Here is a 22,879-nt window from a genome sequence, read left to right on the forward strand (position 1 = left end):
GTCAAGGTTCCTCCCCCACTCTGAACTCTAGGGTACAGATGTGGGGACCTGCATGAAAAACCTCCTAAGCTTATCTTTACCAGCTTAGGTCAAAACTTCCCCAAGGTACAAAATATTCCACCCGTTGTCCTTGGACTGGCCGCTACCACCACCAAACTAATACTGGTTACTGGGGAAGAGCTGTTTGGACGCGTCCTTCCCCCCAAAATACTTCCCAAAACCTTGCACCCCACTTCCTGGACAAGGTTTGGTAAAAAGCCTCACCAATTTGCCTAGGTGACTACAGACCCAGACCCTTGGATCTTAAGAACAATGAACAATCCTCCCAACAATTGCACCCCCCCTTTCCTGGGAAATGTTGGATAAAAAGCCTCACCAATTTGCATAGGTGACCACAGACCCAAACCCTTGGATCTGAGAACAATGAAAAAGCATTCAGTTTTTTACAAGAAGACTTTTAATAAAAAAATAGAAGTAAATAGAAATAAAGAAATCCCCCCTGTAAAATCAGGATGGTAGATATCTTACAGGGTAATTAGATTCAAAAACATAGAGAACCCCTCTAGGCAAAACCTTAAGTTACAAAAAAGATACACAGACAGAAATAGTTATTCTATTCAGCACAATTCTTTTCTCAGCCATTTAAAGAAATCATAATCTAACACATACCTAGCTAGATTACTTACTAAAAGTTCTAAGACTCCATTCCTGTTCTGTCCCTGGCAAGAGCAGCATACAGACAGACACAGACCCTTGTTTCTCTCCCTCCTCCCAGCTTTTGAAAGTATCTTGTCTCCTCATTGGTCATTTTGGTCAGGTGCCAGCGAGGTTACCTTTAGCTTCTTAACCCTTTACAGGTGAGAGGAGCTTTCCCCTGGCCAGGAGGGATTTCAAAGGGGTTTACCCTTCCCTTTATATTTATGACAGACCCTAACTACATGACCTTGCACTGTGTACTATTGAATTTCATCCCATTTCAGTCACTCCAGTCTTCAAGGCCATCCAGATTTTCCTGTGCAATATTCCAATCCTCCTCTGCATTGACAATGCCTCCCAACTTCAGATCAGCAAATTTCATTAGCGCGCTCCTGCTTTTTGTGCCAAGGTCATTAATACAAATATTGACTAAGATTAGTCCCAAAACCGACCCTCGAAGAACTCTCTGCAGTCCAATAAGTCACCTTTCAGCACAATCCTTTACATTCTCCCCTTTAGCCAATTCCTTAGTTACTGTACAATGCTTGCACTGATCTCCATCTTTCCTAATTTGACTAATAATTTCCCATGTGTTACCATGTCAAATGCTTTACTGAAGTCCAAAAAAATTAGATCTACTGCACTTTCCTTATTGAAAAAAATCAGCTCTTTTCTCAAAGAAGGAAATCAGGGTACTGCAGCATGATCTACCTTTGGTAAACCCACACTGCATTAATTTCCCTTTACCTCCATGAATTTAAATTATTCTTTTCTTCACAGTTTTCTCTAAAGCCTGGCATTCTACTGAGGTCAGACTGTAATTGTTCGGATCACTTTTTTCCCCTTTCTTAAATATAGGTATGACATTAGCTATTCTCCAGTCATTTGGTACTATCCCTGAACAGAAAGAGGTATTTAAAATCCTTGTTACTGGACTAGCAATCTCATGTGTCGGTTCTTTCAGTATTCTGGGATGGAATTATCTGATTCCCAAAATTGGAGATTTAAATTTTTCTTCCATCTCTGATGTGGCAATTTCCATTTCTATATACTCATTTCTATCACCCACACTATATTCATGCACGTGTTCCATATTACCATTGTTACTGAAATCTGAAGCAAAGTATTCATTTAGTTTTTGGGCCATATCTAGATTATTTTTAATCTCCTTCCTATCCCTCTGCATAGCACCCCAACCTCATGCTTCCATACTCTCTTTTTACCTATTTTTTTTTTTTTTGGCAAGAGCTAAGTCAGCCTGTCTTTTAGTAATTTTCACTTTATTCCAACATTTTCTAACCTCCACAACATGGCTTTCTTTGCTGATAGCCCCTTTTTCCATTCCATATAGACTCTCTGCTTATGCCTAACAACCTTTTTGAGATGGTTATTCATCCAGCCGGGTTTGGAGTCTATCCATACAAGTTTTTTCCCCCTTTCGCCGGATGCAACTTTCAAATAGCTTTTGTAAAACTGATTTGAAGAAATTGTAAGTCTCCTGTACATTTAAGTCCTTGAGTTCTTCAGTCCAGTTGACTTATTTAACTAATTCCCTTAAATTCCCAAAGGCTTCCCTTTAGAAATCAAAAACCACAGTTGATGACATGATTTTGATTATCCTTACATTTAATTTAAACTGAATCAACTCGTGATTACTCAATCCAAGGTCATGTCCTATAAGCAACTCTTCTGTGATGTCCTCGCTACTTACTAAAATCAAGTTTAAAATTGCATCACCTCTTGTTGATTCAGTGACAATTTGATGAAGAAAACCGTCATCTATCACAGCCAAGAATACCTGGGTCCTACTGGTATTAGCAGCATTTATTCTCCAATCTATATCTGGGAAGTTAAAGTCTTCTATTATGACAATTCCCAAAAATATTTCTCTCTCTAATATTAAAGAGATCACTTTCCATAATGGAGAGAGACTGACCCTGGGGATCTATAGTAGGCCCCTAAAACCATCCCAACAGAACCTCCTTTACCATCCTTCCACAAAGTGATTTTGACCCAAACAGATTCTGTTTGGTCCATACTATCGCTTCATATTTCTTTGTAGTGTATTGCTTCGTTGATGTACAACACTACCCCACCCCCTTTGCCTTTATTCCCTTCTCTCCTAAACAGCACATACCCTTCAATACCTGTATTCCTCCAGTAATGAGTGCTATTCCATCTGTAATTACTATAATATCTGATTTGACCTATTGCACCAGTAGTTCCAGTTCCTCCATTTTATTGCCCAGACTCATTGCATTTGTGTACAAACACTTCAGTTGTTTCACTCAGGCCTCACCCAGTTTTCTACCTTGTAGTGTCCCATTATTCCTTATTGTATCTTCATTTAGTTGATTTTCCTGCTGCTGTGTATTGAAGCCAGGCGTGGAAATTTCACAAGTCTCTCCCAATCTTCTCCCCTCATCTCCTAGTTTAAAGCTCTTCTTTTATCAGTCATGACAGCATGGATCCCAGAAGGATAATACTCCAGGTGTTCAAGCGGAGTCCATCAGTTGAGAAGATTCTTCTTTTTGTGGATGCCTCCCAATGGTCGCTCATCCCCCAAACCTTCCTCATAGCACCAATCCCTGAGCCATCTGTTCACCTTCGTTACCTTGTCATGCCTTTGCCCTCCTTCTCTAGGGACCTGAAGTATTTCACTGAAGATCACCTGAGCTTCCACTTCTTGAAGCATCTCACCCAGCCCAGTGCAGTCGTCCTTGATCCATTCCAGCGGGAATCTAGCCAGGCCATTCATCTCCGCATGCAGCACAATCAGTGGCTTTTCCCCTTGCGCCCCCCTCAGGATCTTCTCCAGCCCCACCTCCACATCTCGTATCTTTGATTCTGGCAGACAGCATGCTCTCCCGTTCTCTGGATCTGATCTGGTGAGTATGGAGTCCCCAGTCACATAGACCTGTCTCCTGCTGGTGTTGGTATGAATCTGTTTTATGTTCTCTCAGGCGGTCCCTTGTACATCATCTTCATCTTCATCATCTCTTCCTCTCTCCTGGAGGGATTGGTTTCCCTTCGTTTCTTTCTCGCACCTCATCTTCTATCTGTTTCTCCTCTTCATTTCCCAGTGCTGCAGACCTGTCACTCAACTCAATTTCACCACCACTAACTGGTCTTTTCCTCTACCTTGTCCTCATGGTCATATTCTTTCATGGATCACACTCCTCTCCTGGCAGTCCCCCCTCTAGCTCCTTTTGTTCAGGAAGTGTTCATAAATCTTGAGTTGTCTGTACCACCTCCTCTCTCCTTTCCTGCATTATTCCTTCAAATACCCATCTGAATTCCATCGTCTCCAGCTGCTAATCCTTGAATCTTCTCTGCCATGAACTCTATCAGGTGACATTTCATGCATTAGTAGCTTCCATCAGATATCCTCTCAAGAATGATGTACATCCCGCAGCTTCTGCATCCAACCATCTTCTTTCTGTCCTCTCCTCCTCTGGTCATTTCTAGTGTGTCTTAATAGCTATCATTGTCCTCTTTTCCAAGACCCTATAACTAGAAAAAAAGAAAAACTTCCCAACCAAACTCACTTACAAATTCCCACAGAAACTCTGCTGTTAGCTGTTGGCTGTTCACTACTCCAATGTTCACTAATAACTGGCTTTTAAACATAGCCAAACTTAGTCAGTTCCACGTGCTCATTAAGGGATATCAGGAAGCTCTGAATCAAACTGAAGATATTGAAAATATTTCTTCTGCGAAAACAAATTAATCTTGCAATGCTATTAACCCTCTTCCAATGCTGTTCATCTGGAGTCTTGAGTCTTTGTTTCACCGTTGATCTTTGACAGGATGGAAAAAGTCACCTAAATTCTAATTATTTTAGTTAAAATTCACCCCAGGACAGAGGAACAAGCACCACTGACATCCCATAAAATGGGATTGAAGAGATGTGCAGATCTTGGGATAGCCTCTGCACTGGGGTGAATTTCATACTCTTTAGACTAGTAGAAACAAACTAACATTCAACTCAATGGCCTTCATCTGAGTGTGCACTTTTTCTTATTACTTGGGAAACCATGAACTAGTGGAGATGTAAGAATTTATCATCATTTTTGGTAAAACAGGTCAAGAATAATGGATCAATGAGATTTTGTCTTATTTTACCTTCTGCCGTGTTAACCAGAATGTACTAAAACTCACTGAAAACAGAACCCCAACAAATATGTATTTAATGACATTTTGCAAAACTCATCCAAATCAAGGAAAACTGAAAGCCCTTTCTAAAGGGCTGCCACTGCAAATCTTTGATGTATTACCCACTTCTGTGCAAGAATCAGTGTCAAACAAAGGGGGTAAAATTCTGACCCCATTCAAGTTAATGGCAAAATTCCCACTGACATCAGTGGCACCAGGATTTTCCCCCATGAATCCTATTAGGAAAAATTCCTCCTGTGACAGTTAATTTACAATCAGGAATATATGTATTACCAGATGAAGATGCATTGATAGAGAACTGCAGTATATGATCAATATATTATGGGATTTTGAAGGTTTGGGGAGGTTTCTTTAGAGGCAATTGAAAGCAGGATGGATGTCAAAACAAATTATTTACCAAGGCAAGGAAAGATTTACAAAATCTTTCCAGTTGTAACTCAAAGTGCTAAATTCCTAAAGTTTAGGAGCAGTGAGACTCTAGAGCAGAGGTGAGGAAACTATGGCCCACGAGCCACATCTGGCCCACGGGACTGTCCTGCCAGTCCCTGAGCTACCAGCCAGGGATGCTAGCCCCTGTCCTCTCCCCCGCAGGCACGCTGCCCCGTGGGCAGCACAGCTTGCACGCGCCCACCTCCCAGGCTTTCCAATAAGTCTGTCCTGCTGCTCTGAGCAGCATGGTAAGGGAGCGGGGCAAGGGGGGTTGGACAAGGGGCAGGCAGTCCCGGAGGGCAGTCAGGGGACAGGGAGTGGTTAGGGGTAGAGGTTCGGGCGGGAGGGCGGTCAGGAGACAGGGAGCAGGGGAGGTTGGATAGGGGGTGGGGTCCTGGGAGGGGGGACAGGGAGCAGGGGGGGTTGGATAGGGGCTGGGGTCCTGGGGGGGCAGTTACGGACAGGGTTCCTGGGAGGGGGCAGTCAGGGGACAAGGAGTGGGGGGGTTGGATGGGTCAGGGGTACTGGGGGGCCTGGCAGGGGGAAGGGGTGTGGACAGGGATCAGGGCAGTCAGGGAGCAGGGGGTTTGATAGGGGGTGGGGTCCCCGGGGGGGGTGGTTGGGGCGGGGGGTCTCGGGAGGGGGCGGTCAGGGGACAAGGAGCAGGGTGGGTTGGATGGATCGGGGATTCTTAGGGGGGCAGTCAGGGGGTGGGAAGTGGGAGGGGGCGGATAGGGGGTGGGGGCCAGGCTGTTTGTGGAGGCACAGCCTTCCCCACCCAGCCTTCCATACTGTTTCGCAACCCTGATGTGGCCCTTGGGCTGAAAGGTTTGCCCACCCCTGATCTAGAGAACCCTGTTAAAATGTTTATAGTGGTTGTTGATCTCGTATTCCTTTTAACAATGGCAACTGCCATGAATTGTGTTATGCTGTTGTAATTGTGGAATTCTGTGACTGGCACGTATGTACGGGATAGGAAGCAGGGCATTATCTATCTTTCATTTTTAGTCTACAACTTCTTCCCCTACAACTAGAGCAGGTTAAAATATGCTTTAAAAATCAGTTTAAAAAAATCATACTTTCAAAGTTCTTTTCTGTTTCACATGTTTCAAAATAGACCTGTTTGTTTTGGAAATTTTTCAAAAATTTTGATTAAAAAATGCATGTCAAAAGCATTTTTAAAACATTATTGAAAATTTTCATTTACTATAAGCCAATTTTGATAATTATTTAGGTTACAATTTCAGCTAAAACCGGTAACATTTTAATTAAAACATTGCAAAAAAATTCATGAAAACAAAAATAACCTTAAAAGTCAATAATTTTTGAATTTTGTGTCTTAAAAATGGCTTTTTTTCTATCAAAAAAATTTCCATTTGAAAAATTCCAATCAGCTCTACCTATGATATTATGAAAGCATTGTAATGTATTTGACACACAGTACCAGAAATTAAGCTCATGGAATTTTCAGGATAATGCTCAGTTATGGATTTATAATGTGTACTGTACATTCAATATTCCAGCAGGTGGTGTCCTCTTACCTTCTCTAACTGTTCCATGCACGCATTGTGGACCACAATCTTGCAGGCAGCACACTTCCGTCGAAGAGCCGATTTCTACAACATTTAAGAACAGTGTGGCTGAGAGTGTATGGAATGAGGAGAAATCATTTACAGAAACCAAAACATTTGTCAGAAGCCAGGCAGCTTCTCTTTCCCCCACCTTATCCAACAGGTCTTCTGGATTGTCTTCAAAACCTGATTGAGCAATATGTTGAAAAATGGCTTGAAGCTGAAGAGTCGAGAATAAAGGCATAAACAGGGTAACAAGGTGGAACATGGGACATATGGCATGGGCATGTGGACGGGAAACAGAACTAAAGGCATTTTTAAAATAGTAAATAAAGTTACTGATGACATTTTGAATAAGACTTCCTTATTAGGAACAGTCTGAAATGGAAAAGGGCATAGCTAGCGAAGAGACAAGGAAATATACACACTTTACTGAGAGTTTCAGTAATGACTCAAGCCAAACTGGGAAAAAAGTTCCTCCTCTATTGTTCATGTGAAACATTGAATTTGATGGGGGCATCTCTCTGACCAATGCCTTGCAGAAAAATCCTGTGTAATTTATTAGAGAATGATAATCGTCCTGCAGAATTTTGTTAACCAACCTATCAAATGTTATAGCAGGAACATAAATTCTCTATTAAATTCTTTAGGGTGGTTTTACAATTCTGTACAAAAGAAATCATCTTCTATTTATATCTATAGGCTTTTACAGAAATGCCCATAGAATCCTATTAAAGTGAACACTAGGTGTCCATTAAGGACAGAAAGCCTTTACCATAAACTTAATTCTTTCTTGTTCTTGCACATACTTAATCATTCTAATGAGTCTCGCAAAAGACATTTTTACAGAAACGTTTATAATTGAAAGACGGAAAGATTATCAACATAATAAATTAAGGCTGATTTGCTGGAAACTCTGCCATCATTTTTATCATAGTCATTGAGAGCTTGTAATTAATGTTTTCTTTATAATTTTCAATATGTTATTAGCTAGATTTTGGAAGCAACAGCCCTCTCTCTTGTAGCTAACATAACACTAGTAAATTTGCATATTGTCAAATCATGATTTTTCTTTGTAAGTCTCTCAATTTTTGGTGTTTTTCTTAAAACGCCAGCTGATAGAATTCTGATATAGCATAAGAATCTTAGCTTTTGAGTTCGTAAAAAGTAAGTTTCTTAGTCCTCATGATTGCAGGGAAAAGCTTGAAAACATGGAACAAGCATACCCTAACAGCTTAAAGACCAGAAGAAAAATAAAAAGAACCAAACGCTTTTTTTAAAAAAAGCATCATGATTTGTAAACCAATCTCATTACTTTGGGCACTGGACTCATGATTTTTTTAATGTTGGGGCTTGCAATACTGATTCCAAGCATTAGTAAGGAAAGACTGGTGGATAAATCAGACTTTGAGTCTTTTCCATCTCATGTACTATTTATCATAAAGTGTCAGCTCCAAAGGGTGAGAGTTCATATCCTGCTAAGGCCTTACGTTTATTAAAATTTCTATGCATTTTTCCATAAATGCAATTATAGATTAATTATTTCATACAACTTTTCCATTAAAACAATAAATCTGATCTAAAAATATTTTATATGTAAAAAGCCAAGTAATAGAAAGGCCAGTGCAGCCATAGAAAGATGTAGGATCTCTAAAAAGATAGAAATTGGAAAGCCATTAGCCATTTAATTGATCAAGATAAGCAAAACATAATTAGAGTTAACTAGATTCTCCCCACCTACAGTTCACATAACCACACCAGAAAGCAGCACAAGTGCTACTTTGTGTTACACTACTAGATTCTCCGCAACCAACAAAACCTTAAAACAGAAAAGAATTTCAGTCAAGAAAAGGCCAGGCAATTAAAAATTGCCTGTTCTCACATATGACTCTACATCTGTGGGCCTGTTGGCTAGAAAAGCCTTCAATCAACTAAGATTCCCACCAGCCAGAGGTGGACTAGGGTTTGGGGGGAGCCCTAGACCAGAGCAAGTGGGGGTCCCTCCCCACCCCTTCCACCTGCAGTCTCCCCCCTTCTCACCCCTGGTGCTCCTTCTGGGGGTCGGGGTAGGGGAGCTCGCCTCGTTCCTTCCACCCGGCACTCATGCCCGGGAGCAAGGTCAGGGTAGGGGGGCTTGCCCCGCTCCGCCCACATTGCACTCTTGACAGTGGGGAGCAGGGTTGAGGCATAGGGGCTCCCAGCAGGAGCATCGGGCAGAGCGGGGCAAGCCTCCACACTCCGACCCCACTCCCTGGCAGGAGCACCAGATGGGTGGGTGGAGTAGGTTGGGGCATGGGGTTGCCCATTTTTCCAGGGGCCCCCAATTGGCCAGGGCCCCTGGGCATGGGCCCAGTTGGCCCAGTGGCTAATCCGCCACTGTCACCAGCATTTCCAAAATGGTCCTGATTCACCACAGTTACTGCAGTTTTATTCCAGGTAACAGCACTGATTTCAGTGGAGATGTCCCCTCATCAAACTGTAATAACATAGTAGTGAATTAGGCACAGCATACTTTTAAGGGTCTATACTATTACTACAGGCAAATTTCTCAGGGGTCTTAAGCTCAGGTCTTATTCAGGCAAACTTCTACTGACATCACTGGGAGTTTGCCCAGATTAGGACTCAGTAAACACTTCATATTTCATACTATTAGTAGAAATAGTACAATTTTTGAGAGGTTTTTAAAATTTTGTTTAAATAAAGAATTTGACCACTAGTTTTGTTTCTTTCTTTCTATCTGCTGTAGCAAGGCACCACCTGTCACACTAGGAAATGCAAGTTCCCAAGCTTCTGAAGTAGTCTCTTCAACCAAAACTGGATTGATTGCCCTACAAACAGATAAGAAAATCTGAAACTGTTATACTCACTGCAAATTTGACTTGGCAACTGTCCTCTCCTAGGTAACACAGGTCCCCAGAGACATTGGTCTCGAGCCACAGATGCTCTCCATTCACTGCGTTCTCCTGAGAAGAGATGATTGTTAAATTGGCTGAGGTGAGTACAGTATGTTAAAGAATTTGAACGCTAGCTTAAATTAAAAACGACGATGATTAACTCATCATTGCTTGTGATCTAAGCCACAAGTTTAGTGGTCTTAACCTAGAACCAGTCAGATACTTTTCCACAACACAAAACCATCATACCGTGTGTCATAATTGGCCATCCCTCTCACAAGAAGCCTGTGGTAGAATGATAGGGGTGCCGTAGGTCAGGTCAATGTTCATTGACAGAGCTGTTTGTAGGAACTTTGCCTAGCACCTGCCCACACTATGCCTAGGTTAAACAGTACCATCAGTTCCTCACTTTCATCAGTATGAAATTTACCACTATATTTAAAATAAAAATTAACATAAAAGAAGCTAAAGACAATGTTATTGATTTTATTAATTGCAGGCTAGAGAACCAGCCCAGGAAGTGCCAACTATCATATTCATTGTAACTGCAGGGGTATTTACATAGGAGCTCTGAACAAATCATTTCTACCTGAGTACATACCACCACTCTCATGAAAAATGCCATTGGAATGTTAATGGCCAGAAATAAAGATCTTGGGTTTACATCTGAAGAATGCCACCTCCTGCTGGCTATAGAAAGATTCCAGTTTCCATCCTAATGTGATACTAGCTTAATAGCAAAAATAAAATGCTGTACGTGCAATATTTGAGCAAACTGAATAAGCAAGAATCTTGCTCTACTGGAATTAAAGCACAATGAAAAATGCTTTGCCAGTCTCTGACATTTGATTCCCACACTGCAGAAGTCACAAATGATGTTGCTTTCCAACCAGATGGTGTCCGACAACAGGATGCTTCCAGCAATTCAGGTCAAAATCCTTTATTTTAAATAGCACTGACAGTTTTCAATACGATGAGATAAAAGTTACTTCTCTCTCACATAAGTATATTTCAGGTAAGGCTTTTTAATAGGAAAAGGTAGCAGGCATAGTTTCTTTGAGTTCTGCAATAGAAATGCATTCACAACAACTAGATCAATATAATTAGCATTTAAAAACTGCAAGTAGAAAATTGGTATCTATCTGAACCATGGTGCCAATTTACAAGAAGTCATCAGGTCACAATCCAGAAAAGGCAGTGTGGGAAAGGAAAAATAAGGTATTTTTACAGTGACAGATCTGCATGTCCATATTTCGCTGCATAAACCAGAAATAAGCAGCCTAAGAGTGACCAAAAAACTCCTCCCAATTATATCAGACTTGGTACTGTCCCTAATAGGGGACTGAATTAGGACTCAGGTTCTATTCTTGACTCTGCCACTGACCTGCTGTCTGACCTTGGGCAAGTCACTTCCCCTCCCTGTGCCTCTGTTTCCCCTCCCACCTTTTGTCTGTCTCATCTTTGGGGCTTGAATTATGTGCTTGTACAGTGCCTAGCACAACAGGGCCCCAACCTTAGTTAAGGCATCTAAGTGCTACAGTGCAAATACGAATAATAAAGATGACTTTTCAAGACTTGAGCTCTCTTAGGAACTAATCATGCTTTCCTTACTCATATGAGCAATTTTACTGAATTCATCTAATTTTTCTCCAAATTCAGCCTCACAGTAAAGCTGTAGTCTACAGGAAACGTGGTAGCCAGAACTGTCGAACAGGTTTTTATAGTACATCAGGGGAAAACAGTCATTTGAAAGCCCAGTCACCATCATCCAATGCCTGAAATTCTAATTTCCTGCCCAGTTTATTGGGTGCTAAATGGAATAGTGGGACAAAGAAGCAGATGGGTCTTCCACCGTCCTAAGTTGTTTGAGTGGGACACAAGACAATGTTCAAGTAGGACACCTTCCCTGTTAAAATAACCAGTGGTTAACAACATATAATGGCTCATAATACTACCTAGTGCTTAATCATGTAGATTATAAAGGAAGTCCGTTTGGAACAATCAGTTTGGGAAGCTAAGCAAAAAAGCACACAGATCCTGAGTCCTGATTTCTAATCAGGAATCAAAATTCCCTAAAAAGAAACAGAACAGTTTAAAAGTCCCTCTATTCACGTCATGTTTCTCCACGACTTTCCATTCAAGGTTTCTAAAGATAAGGTGGCCTATTTTCATAACCCAGTTTAGACCAAATTAGATTTTGTTCTCTGTTGTTCCTGAATGGATCATATATTCATAGGGCCTGGTTTTCTATCAGAAGTTTGAATAAAACAAATCTGTACTCTGCTACCCTTTTGGGCCTGTGTTACGCAGGTCAGCCGAGATGATCACTATGGCACCTTCTGGCCTTAACATCTATGGGCCAGATTCTCTGTGACCCTGCACCTAGTAATTTACACCAGTACAAAAAAAGGACATAAAATTTTACCATTCCCATCTGGTAGCATTTACACCCATTTTGCACTCACTTCCCTCTGGTGTAAATTACTCCAGGATAGAGCTGGTCAAAACTTGGAATTTCCATTCTGAGGAAAATTCTGACATTTGAATATTTCCTTCAGTCACAAATCAAAATGAAATAAAATGTCATGGTGGAAATATTGTATCACCTTATCAAAAGGCTTTGGCCCAAAAAGGTTGAAGCACTTTGGCTTCATAGTTTCTGCTTTTATATTTTACTACAATTTATGATGGAGACCATTATACAATAGCATAAAAGTTGAAAAGTTGATTTAACTGGGAATTGGTCCTGCTTCGAGCAGGGGGTTGGACTAGATGACCTTCTGGGGTCCCTTCCAACCCTGATATTCTATGATTCTATGATTCTATGAAACTATAGGTGCTTTGACCTTATTGAAGCAAAACTTTTTGATCATTTTTCATCAAAAAGTTTGAGGACTTTGATACAGCCCCACAAAACATTTCAATGCCATCAATATTTCTCGATGGAAAAATACTCCATCAGAAAATATTCAACCAGTCTTACTCCACAAGGTGGGGGACAACAGAAAATCAGACCCAAAGATTTTAAGATCAGATGGTGCTGCTAAGGCATCTAGTCTGACATGTTGCATAACATGGGACCTAAAGGGTGGCAGAGTCCAAATAATTATATTTATATTTCTGATGCATAGATAGTTTTCTGCTGGAGACTGAGTTGGGCGGAGTTTTAATTAATACTTTCGCTGGTTACATTGTTTTGCACTTGCTGGTGGAATTGTTCATGGGCAGAGATTTCCTGTGTATCAGGAAAATAATAGAATAAGGCAAGTACAAATCCCACCTACAATTTGGGAAAAGCCAGAAACTCCTCCTGTTCAATATTTTGCAGTATAAGAGAAAACAAAATACAAAAAAAGTTACAAGACAGTCTTTTTAACACTATCATGAATGTAACTTGTAGATGCTATAATTGCACTTATAAATTGAGACACATCTCCTCCCTGAAGCAGAAGCAGCTGCCGTTATGTGTTCAGACCCAGGCTGCTATAGAAGTGACACAAACACTGTGCTCTCTCAGATGGAGACTTTCCATTTGTTTGTTTTATATTGTCAGTAACAAAACAAGACCAAAGTTCTTTTTGGCATACGATTTCTCTTTGGATATGGGAAAACAAAACACACACTGCCCCAATTTGAGGAGAAATTAATATCCCCAGAATGGAATTTAGGGGCAATTGTAATTACTTGTGTTTGACCACAACTAGCTGTGCATATTTCTCAGCTTGTTAAATTTGGTTTCTCCTTTAAGAAGTGCCCCAGCCTAGTTCAAAGCCAACCAGATTTAGTGAAGCCCTTTGGTCCCCTCATATGTGACAGCTCTGCAAGCTGCAGTCAGAGTGGTTTGAAACACAATGCAAACTAACCTGGATAATTTAATTTAGAGTGACAAGCAGCCATGGATATTCAGCCAATCAGATCACCCAGTTGGCTGAACATTCCAATTTCAAATGAGATATAGCATGACTTGTAGCAGAAAGGAAGGATCTTTCCATAATTCCTGTCATGGAGAGAGCTTTTCAAAATTATATATGAAAGGATTTTTAAATAAACCATTTAAAAGAGGGAAAACTTTCAAACATGCCAGGCTAAGGTATTAATCCAATTACCACATCCACCTGTAGTGACAGCAAGCAATAAACATACAGTTATGGTCAGTGAATAATACTTGTTGCTCTAAATTATATAACAACAATTCTGTACTATTACCACCTTTAAGTTACTGATACATACTCTCAACCCTAATTCCAGTTTAATGCCATTTATTTGGGAATTTTCTTGTTTGTTTGTTTTTAGTATTTAAAAATACATTCATACTAAACAAGAAGCCCAAAGAGTGCTGTCAGATATGCCATTATCTTAGTTGAGGGCAGCTTGGCCTCACTCCTGTTGTGAACAATGGAAGACAATAGCCATTTTGAAAGGGAGCACTTTTCTGAAGGGCAGCTGTAGTCTGAGTGCCCCTGAAGACAATGGAAGGTAGAACCCATTTTGAAAGAGTCCAGTCCTTCATGGAATTCTCTAGGAAGAACATTATGTGTCACAGAATCATAGACATGCAGAGCTGGAAGGGACCTCAAGAGGTCATCAAATCCAGTGCCCCCATGCTGAGATGGGACCCAGTAAACCTTGACCATCTCTGACAGGTCTGACCTGTTCTTCAACCCTCCAATAATGGAGATTCCACAACCTCCCTTGGAAACCTATTCCAGAACTTAAATACCCTTATACTTAGAAAGCTTTTCCTAATATCTAACCTACACCTCCCTTGTTGCACATTAAGCCAATTACCTCTTGCCCTTCCTTCAGAAGACATGGAGAACAATTGATCACAGTGCTCTGTGTAACAGCATTTAACATATTTGAAGATTCTTATCATGCTCCCCCCCTCAGTCTTCTTTTCTCAAGATTAAACATGTTTCATTTTTTCAACCTTTCCACATAGGTCAGGTTTTCTAAATCTTTTATCATTTTTGTTGTTCTCCTCTGGACTCATCGATTTATCCACATCTTTCCAAAAGTGTGGCGCCCAGAATTGGAGACAGTACTCTAGCTGAGGCCTCACAAGTGCCAAGTACAGCAGAACAATAACCTCCTGTTTATTACATGTGACACTTCTGTTAATACACCCCAGAATGATATTAGCCTTTTTCACAACTGTATCATATTGTTGACTTATACTCAGTTTGTTATCCACTATAACCAGAGAACCCTTTCAGCAGTACTCCCATCTAGACAGTTACTCCCTTTTTTGTATTCGTGCATTTGATTTTTCCTTCCTAATTGTAGTGTTTTACACTTGTCTTGATTGAATTTCATCTTGTTGATTTCAACCAATTGTCCAATTTGTCAAGGTCATTTTGAATTCTAATCCCGCCCTCTAAAGTGCTTGCAATCGCTCCCCATTTGGTGTCATCCGCAAACATTATAAACACACTCTCCACTCTATTATCCAAATCTATAATGAAAATATTGACTAGTACTGGACCCAGAACTGACCCCTGGAGGATCCCACTAGACACACTCTCCCAGTTTGACAGCAAACCATGGATAATGATGAATATGGTCTTTCAACCAGTTATGCACCCACCTTATAGTCATTTCATCTAGACCACATTTCGCTAGTTTGCTTATGAGAATGTCATGTGGGATGGTGTCAAAAGCTTTACTACAATCCAGGTATAGCACATCAGCTGCTTCCCCTCCAGCCACTAGGTCAGTAACACTATCCAAGAAGGAAAGTAGGATGGTTTGGCATGATTTGTTCTTGACAACTCCATGCTGGATATTCCTTATAACTATATTATCCTCTATGTGCTTACAAATTGATTGTTTAATAATTTCTTCCAGTATCTTTCCAGGTATCAAAGTTATACTAACTGGTATATAATTCCCTGGGTCCTCTTTGGTCCCCTTTTTAAAAATAGGTACTATGTTTACCCTTCTCCAGTGTTCTGGGACCTCACCCATCCTTCACGACTTCTTGAAGATAATTGCTAATGGTTCCAAGATTGCTTCAGCTAGTTCCTTAAGTACCCTAGGATGAATTTCATCAGGCCCTGCTGACTTGAATACATCTAACTTATCTAAATATCTTTAACCTGTACTTTCCCTATTTTGACTGATGCAAAATAGGCATTAAACACTTCAGCCTTCTTGATGTCATCAGTCATTGGCTCTCCTTCCCTGCTAAGTAGAGGACTGTCACTTTCCTTCATCTTTCTCTTGCTCCTAATGTATTTACAGAACCTCCTCTTATTGCCTTTTATGTCCCTTACTAGATTTGACTCATTTTGTGCCTTAGCCTTTCTGGTTTTCCCCCTTCATGTTTGTGTTATTCTTTTGTACTCCTCCTTAGCAATTCATCCATGTGTCCATTTTCTGTAAGATACCTTTTTGATTTTCAGGTAATTAAACAACACCTAAAGGACACACATTGGCCTCTTCCTGTTGGGATAGTTTGCAGTTGAGCCTTTTATATTGTCTCCTTGAGAAATGCTAGCTCTCCTGAACTCCTTTATCCCATAGATTTTCTTCTCATGGGACCCTACCTACCAGTTCTCTGAGTTTATTAACATCTGCTTTTTTTTAAAGTCCTTTGTCCTTATTCTCCTGCTCTCACTCCTTCTTTTCCTTAGAATCATCAAATCTATCATTTCATGATCACTTTCACCGAAATTGTGACCCCCTTCAGTTTTGCAACCGATTCTGCCTTGTTGATCAGAATCAAGTCTAAAATGCTGAAAGAGAAACAGCAAAAAATAATTGCTCATCCTAAAAAATGTCTTCAAATACAGGCTATACACAATCTCAGTGATTTTTAACTATATGGGAAGACTGGATTCACTACTACTTCCTGATGTGAGAGCTAAAGAAGCAGCTAGCTAAACCACGCTCCACTTTTTAAAAGGGGTAGTGACATAGCCACATGCAAGGATTCCCCCTACTCATGAGCCTCTGATGATGTATGTTTCTTCCCATCTGCAGACTCAATTCCCAACTACAAGACTTCATTTTGCAGAAAGGTTAATAGGAAGAGACATCATTCAGTGTACAAATTAATGGAGTATATGAAATGATGATTTACAAGGGAGATCATAGACATGGAAAAGAAAAGCATTCATCTGGATTAATGTTGTTGTGACAAGTCAATACCAGTGGGATTAGAGTTGATACACTACATATATAAATGTAGAATATCAATATATACAAATACACACACATATTTCAATCCATTGTTCTTTAAAATAAGGAGCCAATAACTCTGGCTAGAACCACATACCAAAAAGAGGCAGAGTATGATGGAAGCATACAGAGTCACATGTATGGGTGTAAATACAACCAATGGGCAATATGGACACCCTTATGGAAAAGTCCTATATAACTGAATAGGGAAAATAACCTTTTTATACTTTTTTAAATATCTAAAACTCTTAATTAAATTGCATAGTCTTACCAAACAATCCTGTATGGGCAGTTAAAAACAGAAGCCTACAAAATGATACCATCCTCTATTATATTACATTGGTTTTTAAAATAATTTCAACAGAATCCTATTTCTATTGAATAGAATCCTACATGTTTCATTCCTATTAACTTCTACAGGACCTTTCCACAAGACTGTATAACATGGCCAGAGGGTTATAATAGTTTCCCTCTAAAGAACACTCAACGTACTCCATAGGTCTATATAAATTGTCCATTCACAGAATGTACACGAGGGTCCAATCCTGAATTTTGCTACTTCAAAGGATACAAAAGTGGACCCTATATATCTATAAGTCCTTCCAACTGCCTCTTTAAAGGATGTGTATCATACAATCAAAGGCCAAAAGAGTGTTCCTTCAAAGAACATATATCATAGATCTATACACTACATATTACTAATTATTATTATTATTTATTGTATTACCACAGTGCCTAGGAGTCATAGTCATGGAATAGGACTCCAAATAGAACAAAAAGACAATCACTGCCCCCAAAGAACTTACAATCTAAGTATAGACAAGAGACAACAGATGGATAAACAGACAGGGGAGTAGAAAGAAACAATGTTGGCCAACATGATAGCCAGTCATATCAGCATATCAGCAGCCTAACTGTTGTTAATTTTTTGTAGGAATCATAGAAAAGGGACGTTTTAAGGAACCTGTTGAAGGAGCATACTGAATTTATTTTGTGGATGTTCATAGGGAACTCCTCCCAAGCGTGTGGGGCAGCATGGGAGAATGCACAGAGGTGCTCATTTGAAAATCTAATAAGTGGACAATGAAGGCTGGTATCATGCATGGGCTGATCGGAAGCAGGAGTCACATACAAGTCAAACTTTAGCAACCCAAGGCCCCCCATTTTTATTTCAATTTTTCTCAGACCTCCCAAGCCCCTGCTCAGCCGCATGCCCCTCTCCCACTCTACCCTGTCCCCCAAGGCCCCACCCCACCCCTGCCCCTCCTCTTCCCCATCTCTTTCCGCCCCCTACCCCGAGGTCACCCCATCCTTGCTCTTCCCTCTCCCTCCTAGCGCCTCCTGCATGCTGGGAAATAGCTGTTTCATGGTGTGCAGGAAGCACTGGGAGGGAGAGGGAGGAGTTGATCAGCAGGGCCAATGACCCCAACATGATTCCAGCCCCTTCACCAAGCACACTCTGTCCCCACTCCTCACCCTCCCTCCCAACGCCTCCTGCATGCCGTTGAACAGCTGTTCTCCAGTGTGCAGGAGGCAATGGGAGGGAGGGAGGGGAAGGAGTTGATCAGCGGGGCCGGCGGACCCCCTGGAGTTCCTTCATGGACCCCCGGGGATCCATGGACCCCAGTTTGAGAAACGCTGCCCTACTGGAAGAATACACACCACACATCTTTAGGGAAGGGCATACTGCACATTGCCCTATGGCTATAAAAGCAGCTCCTCAGTGGGTATACAGGTTACAGCAGTGCTGCAAAAAGATTTCACTAAGTTAGAGAGAAGCCAAAGGGTAGCAAGTTATAAAAAGTTTAGAAAATGTGACTAACGAAAGTGAGTTTAAGCTATGAATTTATACATCTGTGGGGAAGAAAAGAAAACCTCAGGAGCAATACCTTGCTCTTATATAGCACTGGTCATCAGCAGATCTCAAAGGTCAGCATTATTATTTACGTATGGGGAAACTGAGGCACACAGAGGTGAAGCAAATTGCCTAAAGTCACCCAATAAGCCACTGGCAAACCTAAGAATAGAACTCAGGTTTCTTGAGACCCAGTCAAGTGCTCTATCCACCAGGCCACCCCGCCTTCCAAATGTGACACTGACAAATAACTAGCAAGGAATTAACAAAAAATGAAGGGTGTGAGCCGGTAATTATTTTCAGCCATCATTGTGGACACATTAAGGAAGGAAACATTTATGCTACAAATTTAGGCTGCATTTTTGGGGCATGATGTCAGTCAGACATTGGATAACCTGCCACAGGAGGTCAATGAATCACCTGCACTGGAAGTTCTAAAGGAAAGTCAAGACAGAACCAACAGGGATGCTGTAGGAATCTATTAATATTATCTTGCAGATAGAGAAATAGATTAAATATCAACATGTCCTTTCCAACCCTAATACAAATTAATCCAAATACTCCGTCAAAGAATTTACTGTACATACCATATCCCTCGGGTTGTATGAGTTCGCCTTGACAGATGGGCAGTGCACTTCTATATAGGTTATATAAGAAACCACTTGGGAGGATATACATTGTACAGTGCCGTTTTTGAAAAGTGCAAGTAGTTGTATTAGGCTACGATTTAGCAAGGTACTTAATTGAGTTTTTGCCTAACTTGAAGCACATGAGCAGTGCCACTGACTTCAATGGGAAACTCTCATGCTTAAAGACAGACGTGTTTAAATATCTTGCTGAATCAGCGACTACGTTTCCCCTGGAGCAGGATTTAGGTTTTGTAAGGCCAATCCCTTTGGGATCCACACAGGATCTCTGAAACGGAGAGGACTGAACTTTTTTTTAATACTCCTCTCTGCACTCTATTATAAATTCATAGATTTTAAGGTTAGATGGGACCATTGCAATCATCTAGTCTGACCTCCCGTATTACACAGGCTACCAAAAAAATTCAGCCAGTGATTCCTGCTTCAGCCCAGACAACAGTAGCTGAGGCACAGCATATCACTTAGAAAGACATCCAGTCTTTATTTAAAGATTGTCTTGACCTAAATCACAAAACAACTTCAAAAGGAAATAAAATCTCTCTAATACACCTATAGTTGTCATCTTAGGGCTTGATCCTGCAAGATGCTGAGCACTCAAGCATGTAATTTTGCTGGACTGGTGCTAAACTTTAAACATATGCAGTCCCATTGACTCTGATAGGACTTTTCATGTGCTTACGTGCTTTGCTGGATAGATGCCAGAGCTCTCTGCACCTTCCAGGATCAAGCTCATAGTGAGCAGAGCTAACACGCAACCCTGTTACATGCACCTTTACCTATCCATGTAAATAATGAAGGTTAGAGGGAACAGGGGCAGGAGATGTTATTTAGATAAATTGCCATGATTAAAAATAAACACCTACACTCCATTCTAGTGTTGTTCTTGGCTCCTTCCCTGGCCCATTGGAGATTGCGATGTTGAGGGAGTGCAGAGGAGCCAGATGCTGGAGGCCTGACCTGGAGATTGCTTTCCTGCAAGATGAGAAGAAAAAACAAAAACAAAACAACAGCACTCTTTTTTTTGTCTGGAAAATTAGCAGAGACAGCACAGCTGTAAATTTCAGTTTGGTGGGAACAGTGCTAGGAGGTTATATTATGCTGTAAAGAGCCAGAGGAGCAGGTAAGGGGCGAAGGAAAGTCAGAAAGGGTGTGAGAAGAATGCAAAAGCAGCTTAGGAGAGAAAGAAAGTAAGTTTGATAACTGAAAAGTACTGTTTAATACAGATCAGTTACCCTTCTAGACCCAAGCATAAAGGGAAAAATCCATTGGCCAAATTTAGCCTTCTGCACTCATTGAAATACTCCTATTCTTTACTTCAGGGCTGTTGGGCTCATTGTATTGGCAACTCAAATGAAGATTTGAGTTGCTTTTATTGAAAGGGGGAAGGAAGGTCTTCAAAAAGGAAGAAAACGATCTTGCCATCTGAAAAAGAAACTCCACTTAAACAACAGAAAACTGAGATAACCCTTGGGATCAGGAAAGGTTCACATGTTGTCCCTTTTTCGGTGAGCTCCGCCAGGGATATACTCCAGTTTCTTTCCCCGTTCACTTCACTTCCATCTCTTTGGGGCCCATGTGACCGAAATTCTCTTAGGAGGGATAGCATTCCCTGCAAAGGCCACAAATGTTATTCAAAGCATCAGCCAAAGGCACTCCCAGACCCCCAGGGCTGAGTGCTCTTCCACCATACACTCCCCAGCCCCTGCCAGAACAGCAAGTAAGATCAGCCCTGAACTTTGATCCCTCAAGTGTGGAAGCACATGCTATCAGAATACCAGGCTGCTCCAGGACTTAGGCTTCTTAAACCTATAGGGCTGCAAAAATCAGGCCTGCAAAAATCACCATATGGCCTGATTGGTGACAACCAAAAAAATCTTACAAGTTCTTTCTTCAGCGGTCAGTGCTATGAGGTGGGAGTGTGTTGAGGGGAATTCCTTTCTTTTCGCAAGCCTAACACATACCTTTCTCCCTCCCTCTCTGGAAATGAAATGACAATCTGTTTTTGGAAAGCGCTTTTTTGCAATAACACTCCCATCATACTATAGCTATTTATAGGTTCGCCTAAGCATACAAATATCCCAAGGCAACTTACAATAAAGGTCAACAGAGCCAACGACGACAATCCAGCTCAGCCATACGCTAAATTAATTTCTTTACTGCCCTGTAAACATAGAGTGCACTGTATGTCAATAGAACAGGAGCTCAGAGCCCTCAACGCTTTCAGTGCATGTCCTGGAAATCAGGTAGGGTGAGAGGAAAATTATAAATCTTCCCCTCCTCCCACATCCTCAGACTGATACCCTATTCTGTTGGTACTATCTCATTTAATAAACACACTGTACATTTATAGTTTCCAGTCCCTATCCCTCATGCCACTGAATGTTGGCATAAAAGGAAATTTTAAAAATGTTTTACCTTAGACTAAATATGGGCGGGATCCTGAGGGAAGAAGCTCTCAACAGCTGGCAGAAGCATTATGAGAGAATGATTTAGTAGCTAGCTAGGCACCTGTGCAATGCACATTACCATGGTGTGGTAAATAGACCATAATCTGTCCTTTATGAGGACTAAAAGAAGTCTGGAGACTGAGGACCTGTAAAGAGCTAATTTCACACTACAGCAAACTTTACAATGTAAAATACAATATATGAATATTTATACATAAAGTAGTTTCCAGTATGTGGCCAGTCTCTCTCGATATTCCTTTTGGTACCATTTTGGTTATTAGTGCTTGGCAGAGAGCCATTGCCCAGTATCATCTTCTTGATCTTGCCACAAACCCAGTCCTGTATTTATGGCATCACAATCTCTTGTTGGAAATGAGTGAGGTATTACAATTTCTGCAGTGTATCAATAAGGGCAATAACAACCATAATCTAGTGGCTGCTTGAACTTGAAGTCACAATGATTGGAGTAAGTTTCTACGTTATACAAAAAAGGTGTGGAGAGGAGGGTCTGAATCACAAGTAAAAGTATTTACAATTAATTATTTCATGAAAATGGCAAACTTTGCCAGCAGTATTATTCACAGAATATTATTTGCTGAACTATAGAGTTATTGAATAATAAATGCAAATTATTTGCATCTGCTGAATTTAAACATGTCTAAATTTGCAACATATATTACAGTCAACAAATTATTTGACCCACACTAGAGATAAGGCCTCCAGTGGGAAGATGAATTCAACAGAGACTTAAAAAGTAAATATGCCTAATGAATGGCCACAGACTTCCCAATGTCAGGCCTTGGATACAATTTAAAGCCAGGATTACATTTGCACAAACCTTTTGTAACAAAACCTGAGATTCGGCCCATGCTCCCTGAAAGGTTAGCTGAGGTTGGTGAGACTTTGGGGGGAAACTTGGCTGAGTTTTATGCCTCCCTCCCCATACCTACCAATGATGGATTTATGAGTTTGGCTGGAAAGC

The 22,879-nt window shown here is 40.9% G+C and overlaps 1 protein-coding gene across 5 annotated transcripts in view; it reads right to left on the bottom strand.

The window, feature by feature from the left end:
* The window catches only part of DGKI (diacylglycerol kinase iota), a 280,987-nt gene that overhangs the window by 160,583 nt on the left and 97,525 nt on the right, over positions 1 to 22,879 (bottom strand). For all 5 annotated transcript variants that reach the window (XM_073322101.1, XM_073322083.1, XM_073322075.1 and 2 more), the window contains exons 2-4: positions 20,314 to 20,422; positions 9,740 to 9,835; positions 6,843 to 6,917 (exon numbers count right to left, since the gene is read on the bottom strand). In XM_073322101.1, coding sequence (XP_073178202.1) covers positions 6,843 to 6,917; positions 9,740 to 9,835; positions 20,314 to 20,422 — 280 coding nt within the window. The remainder of the gene's footprint in view (positions 1 to 6,842; positions 6,918 to 9,739; positions 9,836 to 20,313; positions 20,423 to 22,879) is intronic.

Source organism: Lepidochelys kempii, chromosome 1 (genome assembly GCF_965140285.1).
Source record: "Lepidochelys kempii isolate rLepKem1 chromosome 1, rLepKem1.hap1, whole genome shotgun sequence".
Lineage (NCBI taxonomy): Eukaryota > Metazoa > Chordata > Testudines > Cheloniidae > Lepidochelys > Lepidochelys kempii.